At 40.3% G+C, this 8,920-nt stretch overlaps 1 protein-coding gene across 1 annotated transcript; it reads right to left on the minus strand.

Annotated features, from left to right (window-relative positions):
• Window positions 1-655: 655 nt before the first annotated feature.
• On the minus strand, window positions 656-7,483 carry LOC149941449 (lysosomal alpha-glucosidase-like). Its single transcript, XM_090178961.1, has 3 exons — window positions 7,180-7,483; window positions 2,787-3,676; window positions 656-2,725 (listed from the first exon to the last, which is right to left on the minus strand). Exons 1-3 carry the CDS (start codon window positions 7,431-7,433, stop codon window positions 765-767), a joined length of 3,105 nt encoding a protein of 1,034 aa, XP_090035087.1. The 5' UTR covers window positions 7,434-7,483; the 3' UTR covers window positions 656-764.
• Between the last annotated feature and the right edge of the window lie 1,437 nt (window positions 7,484-8,920).

Consider the following 8,920-nt stretch of genomic DNA (forward strand, 5'->3'; position numbering starts at 1 on the left):
ACATATATAAATCTGTATTTGATAAAAACGAGTTTGGGCTTTTTACACCCTCAGCCTTGTAATTAATAAAGTATCTAAAGATCGGCCATTGTTTCTTCCTTTTATAACCACGGCTAGAATTAAATTTAACATTTTCCATAAAAATATAGACCTCGTACCCTAGATTCGAAAAAACTGCCTTGCGCGTAATCAATAGCCACGTCCTGCCGGAACTCCGAAAGAATTAGCTCAAAATGGTAAACAACTATAGATACTAGATAGCGCCCTACAGTGCCGCAAAAAGGTATCTTGGCGCCCAAGGCTAAAAAAAATTTTGGGCCCCCCCACCCTCTCTGTTTTTTTTTTATTTCCAAGGGGTTGAAATGAAGCTATTTATTACTCTACAAAAATTTGGGTAATCGCTTCGTTACAAAACCGTCAATCGAAAAGCTCTTGCTAAATAAATTCAGTGTCAGCGAGACGCCCCTTAATTAGTCTACAGCAAAATGAAGTGGAAGAATTCAAGCTTATAGCAAAAGGGCAGCAGACTGAGCAGAATAATTTTAAAAATTCGACCTGAATTTCAAGTGGCCTATCTTCGTGATATCAGACCAATCAAATTCATGGGACTACTTAAATTATATTAAACTAAATTATTTTAACGAGTGTCGTTCATTTTTAATTGGTTAGAAAATACATCCTACATAATAATTACACGTATCAGAGGTAAAATAAAATAAATCTATACCGTAAACCAAACGTAGCTTTCCGCTAATCGTTAAGGGCTAAAAATTTTCGATCTTCGCGATATTCCAGTATAACAAGCAATTTTGCGTCATATTAATCTTAAGACCTCTAAAAGACAGAACTCCCTGCAAAGTGTTATATTTGCAATCCACTTCTAATGGCTGCTTGTCCACGTTATAAACGTCATTAACATTGACTAGCATCCCGCATTTAGGGTCAAGCGCCATAGTTTTGACGCCAATTACGTGAACAGCGTTCATAACCAAGCTGGGTCTTCGTGATTCCGGAGTGGACGCTAAAAACTCTTTCACGTCCTCGCTCGGTTGCAAAATCAAGCTATTATTATTAGTAGCTAGCATACGAAGCACGAACGATTTTCCGTTCACGGTTTCACCGTCGTCGATATAAATTTCTCCTTCAGCCAAAATGTGGTCCTGTTTTCCGGCTCTCTGATCCAGGGCCACTTGAATCTTAAATTCCTGTTTCCTGGATGTCTCCGTATTTAATAGAGCGCGCTGACTAGCGATGATACTTCCTCCGCGGATATGGATATTAATGTGGTACTCGATGGCGGAAATGATGATCCAATTTCCGGTTCCTTTATAAACCATTGAACCGTCGTAGAAATCGTACCAAGTGCCTTCGGGGAAATACGCCTTGAAGGACGTAGTGGTCGGATATAGAACGGGAGAGATCAACAAGTCCGAGCCCCAGAGGAATTGTTCGTCTACTTGGCGAGCGATCGGGTCGCGGGGATATTCGTAAAACAGGGGTCTGACGACGGCGTCGCCATGGACCGAGGACCAATGGAAAACCGTGTAAAAGTAAGGCATTAAAGCGTACCTTATTTGTAGAGCGGCAGCGGCGACGCTACCGACAAAATCGTCGTCAACGAACGGGTGTTTCTCTTTATCAAAGTCAACTTGACGGTACGTTAAAGTCAAGGGTTGAAAGGCCGACAGTTGGGCCCATCGACTGCACAGGTCCCTGTCAATGGCACCGATGTAGCCGCAAGCGGGCATGCCGGTCAGCGGGATTCCGTACAGATTGAACTCCAGCATCTGCACCAACGACATTTTCAGCATCTTCCAAGATGCTTCCATCTGTCCGCCCCAGTGACCGGCGTAGCGTCCAGTTCCAGTGAACGTAGACAAGCTAACTAAGAATGGACGTTTCCCTTTGTTCATTTCCATGGCCGCGTTATAGACGTTCTCGGCGTGGCCGTGGCCGTACAGATTGTGGAGGTTATAATGGGTCGGGGAGCCACTCTTCAGAGTTTCCTCGGTGCACTTGAACGATTTGTGACACAAGTCCAGGCAAATGGTTCCGCCCAGAACGACAGCGGGGCCGGAATTGTTGTAAGAAGCCCCGGGTACGAAAGCGGTCAAAGCTTTGACGCAACGTTTCTCATCCCGCTCGTCAATCGGCGTGTTTGCGGTTAAGAAGAACCCGTCAAACCCGCGATTATCAATAGAAAGCGTGGAACTGTTAGCCAATTTTTTAAGTTGATCCATCGTCCAGTCGTAACTGGTTTTATCCTGGAACGGATCAATGTAGTTAACCGCTTTCGTTCGGTACAAACCAGAGTACACTTCGTCGTTCGTTCCACGTAGCAGCATCGACCTATCATTCGCGTACGGTCCGTATTTCTCGACTAAGGGAGAGTGAACCAAATTTAATTTCACCTGAAGGTTCCATTTGAAGTGAGCGGATAAACGTCGGTATGCAATAGAAAGGGTGTCGCCTTGCCACGGAAATTTAAGAATGTCGTCGAAGATGCAGTCAGATTCGTGGGGTATGCGCTTCATTCTCAACCCGTAAGCGGTCTGATTAATTTTATCGAAAACGTCGTTTTTAATATCGCCTTCGATAGTTCTGCAAACGTGATGGCCCATAGCCCAGTACGGGGGCATGGCGGGTTTACCGACGACGCCAGTCAGTTGACGAATAACGTCGGCCGGAGTCGGACCCATAAAGACGTAAAATTTCGTCGAACGCCCTGAAACAAAATAAAGCAAATGTCAGTGTTTCAAAAATATTTCGCTATTTAAAATATTTACCATTTGATCGAAAGGTTAGAGATGGTATTCCTTTACCCGTTATGTCAATGGCGCTGGTGTGGGCAAAAAGAACGCCGTGGGCTTTACCATCGGGTTCGATGCAGAGATAAAAGGGGTGAGAGCCGTACCAGCTCTCGATCACTGTGTTGTTCCCATCGTCATCCGCGCCTCCGTTGGTGGGGATCCGGTTAAACAATGTTCTGGTACCACCGTCTTTCAAAGACGTATTAAAGAATAAGTGATTGCCCTCCCCCAATCCGAACACGTCGCTGGAGGGGATCAAGGCGGTGAACTCCAAGTACTGCTCCGCGTATATGAACGGGAAAAGGTTGGTGTTGAAAATACTGCGTTTGTTGTCCCCTATTCGAGCGATGTCGACGAAGAAGCGTTCGTTCCAAGACGCCAGGGTCACGTCGTACGTTCTATTGCTATCGTCGGGACAGTTACCACTCGAAGGTGACGAAAAAAACTCTCCCCTTTCGTACTTTAAGAATGGATAAGGCTCAAAGTCAAATCCGTCAACGTCAAATATTTTGACGGTCAAATGATTATTGCTAACGTAGTCCACCTCTACTTTCAAGTCCCTGGGTTTGGCCCCGGGAATAGGGAGAGGGATACGCGCTTCCGAGACGGCGGTGACCGACTTTCTTCGGACGTACGATTTCTTGCCGACGTCAACGACAGTCCAGGGTGGGACATCGACGGCGTAGCAATAACCTTCGTTATAAACGTTGATCACCTTGTAAGAGAAAGGCGTAGGCAAACAATGGAAACAACTGGGAACCGTCTCGCCTTCGAGAGAAACGTAAGGATCCCAACAACAGCCGTAGCTGTAACAAGACGTATTGGTATACTCCTTCGCTTGCCAAGTGGCCGCCAAACATTCGTGCCTAGGAAAAACAAATTTCACTTTCAAATATCGAAATTTACATTTATCAGAAGTTTATAACATATCTCTTACGAGATAAGTATCCACCTTTTTTCAGAAAAATGATGCGGGCAAAATGCGTCCTGATATTGAATATTATCAAAAGTAAATATTGGGGAGAAAGTCTTGGACTTGGGTCCTTTAGCGCGACGACTTATTAAAGGGGCAAAAATATTTTCAAGAATTTGCTTCCATCCCCCACACTGAGAGAAAAAAGCCCTGTTCAAATTACATGAAAGTGTTGGAAGCAGGGGATGCCAAGACGTTTCTGTAAATATAACAGCTTATTCCGTATTATAATTTTACAAGTAATTTTATGATAATTTAACATGATGAAATAACACAGTAAAAAAGTCTGTCAAATCAACATGAATAACAGTCTGGAGTACGTGAACCTTATACGTAATTTAATTGGCATATTAAGGTTGGTTTTACACATCCGTCGGTAGAAATTACTTTTTACACCTCAGTAAATTCGATAAGTAGCAAATAATTAAATCAGCAAACATTATTGTAGAAAATACACTAACACGTTTAGTCAAATTTACGAATATGAAACTGAATTTTTACATGGTAGCTAGGGAAAATGCAGCTAATATGTAGGGCTGATCTCACATTTTCCAATAATATATAATTAAAAGGTTATCCGCACAGACAATTCGTTAAAATCCGGGGCTAAACGGGTCAAATCCCTCAGAGAGACCCAATAAAGCACATTTTCACAACTTGTTCTTGGGTCTTTTTAAAAATTAGCCTTATGTACAGTCCTTTTAGGTTAGAATTTTTTAAAGTTTCACGCGTAAGGTTGATTTGTAGTATATAGCTAAGGTAGCCTACGTAAAGAGACTATATTTCAAAATATAGCACGATTTTAATTTAAATGTTTACGTAATTACTGATACACAGCTATTTCACTAGTAAAAATGATGTTGTTTAAAAAATAACAATAAAGTCAGAATACTTTGGATCAATATTTTACATGTTTTACGAGGCAACTGGGTTTTCAGGTTTGCCAGATAGGTACTAATCTAATTGTGAGCCTCTCTGGTTCAAGAGAAATCGGACTGAGCCTTTAGCCTCTCTATAAACCAAAGTAAATAATCACGTAAGTAGTATTTTACCGAATTGTTTATTGCTGTAAATCAATTCGACAAACGACTAAATATTAAAACGCTCGCTCTTTTCCGAAATAAACTCTCGCCTAGGTTGTAAAAAATATCTCACGGTTTTTATATTTATTCATTTTTCTTATTTATTTCTTACAATTTGTATAACGTTTTAATTAAAATTTAATTAAAACAATTTGAGGCCGATAATGGATGACTATAACCACAAAACATATCATGACTCTATCATTAAAAGATTTCAAAATAGAGTTTAGTCAATCCCTGCCTTGGGCAGTGCACCCAAAAATATAATTTTGGGCAATGTCGGAATCGAAAACATTTCAAAATCACTTCTTGGTCTGCAGGGTGAAGGATTATCAAAGAAATTACCATGCATTATGCATAATTAAATTGACGGGGTTCAGATGCTATTAACTAAGTAGATGAAGGGTGGTCGTACGGGGCGCACCCCCACAGCAATGAAACAATAAATAAAACTGTTTAAAAAATTTGTGTGTTGAAATAATCACTTTTTCAATAATACTGGCTCTCCGATGAATTATATGTTTGAGTTTTTAAATTGAAATTAATGGATTCCAGTATATCTACAGTGTCAGATATGCTAAATGTTTTTAAAGAACTTCAATGTTAATCTTACTGAAGCTAGCCGTTTAAGTACATATCTGTTATTCAAGTAAATTTTACATAATGAACTGTTAATTTTACACTCTCGATGTGTGTAATAAATACAGCTGCAAATATTCCTGAACATTTTTACTATGTCCTTCTGTACATTTTACAAGACCAACCCATTTTTATAGAATACAGGCCATTTATGTACTTATGTTCCTGTATAAAAAAAGGATACGTGTAATTTGTACAGGATTATTCTGTACTCGTTGTACACACATGTTTCCTGTTCATATCTTCTGTTAAATTAAAGGATAACAGTAATTATCGAAGGATTATTCTGTGCAAGTGATATACAGACGGTTCATGTAAAATTATCCTGTTAAAACTAGGGTTTTTTCTCTCAGTGCAGTCGTGTTTACAGGGATTTTTATTGAAATTTTGTACTCAGCATCAGAAAAAATAGTTCCGTTCTTTCTGGGCTTTTATTCAGGCAATACTAAATTTGTAAGTAGTTAAAAATTATATTATTCAGTTTATCAACCAGTTATTCATTTCTATTGCTAATGTATTTCAGATTTTAATAAAATTAATCAAAGTCCGATGATTGGATAATTTCACAACAACCAACTGTGCCTCGGTTCTTACTAGGGAAAACGTGATTTTCAATTTAAAAATGGTCAGCCAAGGCTTAAGTGTCGAATTATTATTGTATAACTATAAGGATGATTTTTTTTAATTGGATGAAGATTTTAAATCAATTTGTGGTACCTTTTCGCGGCATATTAATGCTTATAATAAGCTAAAAAAATAAAACGTACTATAAACAATGAAATGAATTTACACAACACAAGAAAATCGCTCGCTTCAAATACCTACCCAGAAGCCTCTAGGGGAGCACTATTTTTGAGAAAAAGGCGCGAATTTCTAGCAATAATATTGACTCTCTGATTCAAATATTCTCCAGTGCGTGTAAAAGCAAAGATAATCTAGACTACGATAAAAGCATAGCAACCACAGTGGAAGCTACAAGAAGGGGGCAGTGCGAGACTTTATTCCCAATATTTACTTTTGATATTACATCGTGAAAATGTGGTTTAAAAATTAGTAAATAGCCAGAGGCAGTATACATTTTAACATTTTTAGTTGGTAATTGTAACTTTGTAAGACACGCGGTTTCACGGTTTGGCGGGAAATTTGGGACCATTGTACAAATGGTCTCGAGTTATTTTTACATACTAGATCTAGATGGGTAGTTTTATCGTAAGAAATGTATTACATACTCAGTGGCGGATTAAAAAAACACAACGCTAGGGCCCCGGACCTTTTCTAGCGAGGCTAGGGAAGGATCAGCCCGATGATATTTAATCCGTCACTGTATATCCTCATATACTGATTTCTAGCAATGCCGTTTTAAGGCACAGGCGAGCGAGGCAACTGCCTTAAGGCCCGCACCACAAACTTTTAAGAAAAAATGGCTTTCAAAACTACTAGATCCAGGATTGAGTGTGCATTTTACCATTTCTACGAGTAAAGTCTGCATAAAAAAAAACTTTAAAAACAGGGCATTCTTACAATGTTTTGTTTTTTTGTCACTTGTACTATACAATTGGATATTTGAGTGTTTGCAACTCTGGTAGGGAGGGCCCACAGTGGCCCACACCACAAGTCTGCCTTTAATTTGGTTAAAACGACCCTGATTTTTCAAGAAACAATCGAATACGAGTACCTGTACTGCGAGGGAAGTTGACATTCTCGTCTGATATGGGAAAGATCCTTCCAATAGTACTTTTCCATGGTGGTTGGAATGGCGATGCCAATCAAAAGGCCCAAGACGACGACGCAACCAACGACAACCCGAATGTCCCGGCAACGGTTTAAGAAACATTCCTGTTCGAAACGGCGATTTTGCAGTTTCCCCGATTCAGCTTCTTCGTTAAAGCGCGCGTTTCCGTTCATTTTAGTGCTATTATTTAAATTCATTTCTACGCCAAGCGAGTGTATTCCAAAGAGACGTTGGCATTTCGATATTTTCGTCACGATTGAAAATAACGCGTTATCGGGCGACCTTCTTTTATCTTTCATCCGCCCATGATAACCGTAAGTGAGAAGAGTTATTGGAGTCACCCGATAACGATTAGAGAATAAGCGAGGTGCAATACTCATTCCATTTAATGAAATTGTCAGGTTACACGGAACTGGCGAATGACTACAGCGCGTACGGTGTTAAAAACAAAAAATAGTTAAAGGGTATACAGGGTGTTTCAAAAGGTTATGCAAAAAATTTGAAGGAGTTGTAGGGGGTGAGTTGAGAAGTATGCCTTTTTCCCCCCATTTTCCTACGATGAGTTAAAAGAGTGCCAGAGAGCTTTAAAGTGCGGTCTACTAGCCCCTGGATGTAGGCTGCAACAAGCGCGAAACCAAGCAGCAGGGACTTTAAAGTTTACTTTTGTACGCTGTTTACCTCGTTTTGTTTACAAAGACCTTTTTTACCTATCACACGAACCCTAAACTTAATGTTCGCGTTTCCCTGTTGCTTGTTTGGCGCTTGTTGCAGCCTACTTCCAGGGGCTAGAAGGCCACACTTTGAAGCTCTCTGGCACTCTTTTAACTCATCGTATGAAAATGGGGGGAAAACAGGCATACTTCTCAACTCACCCCCTACAACTCCTTAAACGTTTTGCATAACCTTTTGAAACACCCTGTATAACCTCCACCACATCCAACTTTGATCTCTCGCGCTACAGCGGCCATCTCATTCGTTGAAGTTTCTGTGTTAACCTATGAGCAAAAGATGTGTATGATATGAGCGCCCCTAGCGGATTATTTTTTTAGAATAGTTTTTACATTGAAGCCAATATAAAAACGAGCGTGGCTCTGAACTCCTACACGTTTTAGTACAGTTTATAGGGGGAAAATCCTTGCTCGCGGAATTTCGACGAATGTGTTGGCCGCTGTAGCGTGAACAGTGCGAGATCAAAATTGGCCGTGCCTCCACGTACGCGTTTTTTACGGAATATCCCGACAAAGCTTACGTATTTCCTCCGAAACAAACTACTAAGCAGCGCAAAGAAAATGTTAAGAGCCATAGGAGGGAGCGACCAATATTGGAACCCGTTGTGGGTGACATAAATACTAGAGGTTATATTCCCTTTAAAAACGCACCTTAAAAGTTCAATTAAATAAAATCAACGTAATTTTTTATTGGAAATTATATTATATAATGGAGAAATCGCAAGGAGTCGCGCTGTCAAACGATTTTGACTGATCCCCACGATGCCAGCGCCAGAATGGGGCTGACAAATAATGGGGTGTGACAATGTCCAAGAGAGAGAGACCACTAGTGGGAGAATCTTGGAGCTTCACGCCTGAATGTCGACCCCCATATTTGTCAGTATTCATTATCTCGTTGTTATGACCATAGATATAGGAAACGTACATAAAGGTCTAGATAAAATACTTCAAAGGGA

Source organism: Leiobunum rupestre, chromosome 6 (genome assembly GCF_980474605.1).
Source record: "Leiobunum rupestre chromosome 6, qqLeiRupe1.1.hap1, whole genome shotgun sequence".
NCBI lineage: Eukaryota > Metazoa > Arthropoda > Arachnida > Opiliones > Sclerosomatidae > Leiobunum > Leiobunum rupestre.

Excerpts from the sequence above, each read along its gene's own strand:
- LOC149941449 (XM_090178961.1), bottom strand. The coding sequence starts at position 7,433 with ATGAATTTAAATAATAGCACTAAAATGAACGGAAACGCGCGCTTTAAC. Across the intron at positions 3,677-7,179 it reads CAACTTCCCTCGCAGTACAG|GCACGAATGTTTGGCGGCCA; the intron begins GTACTCGTATTC and ends TGTTTTTCCTAG. Across the intron at positions 2,726-2,786 it reads TCTAACCTTTCGATCAAATG|GGCGTTCGACGAAATTTTAC; the intron begins GTAAATATTTTA and ends ATTTTGTTTCAG.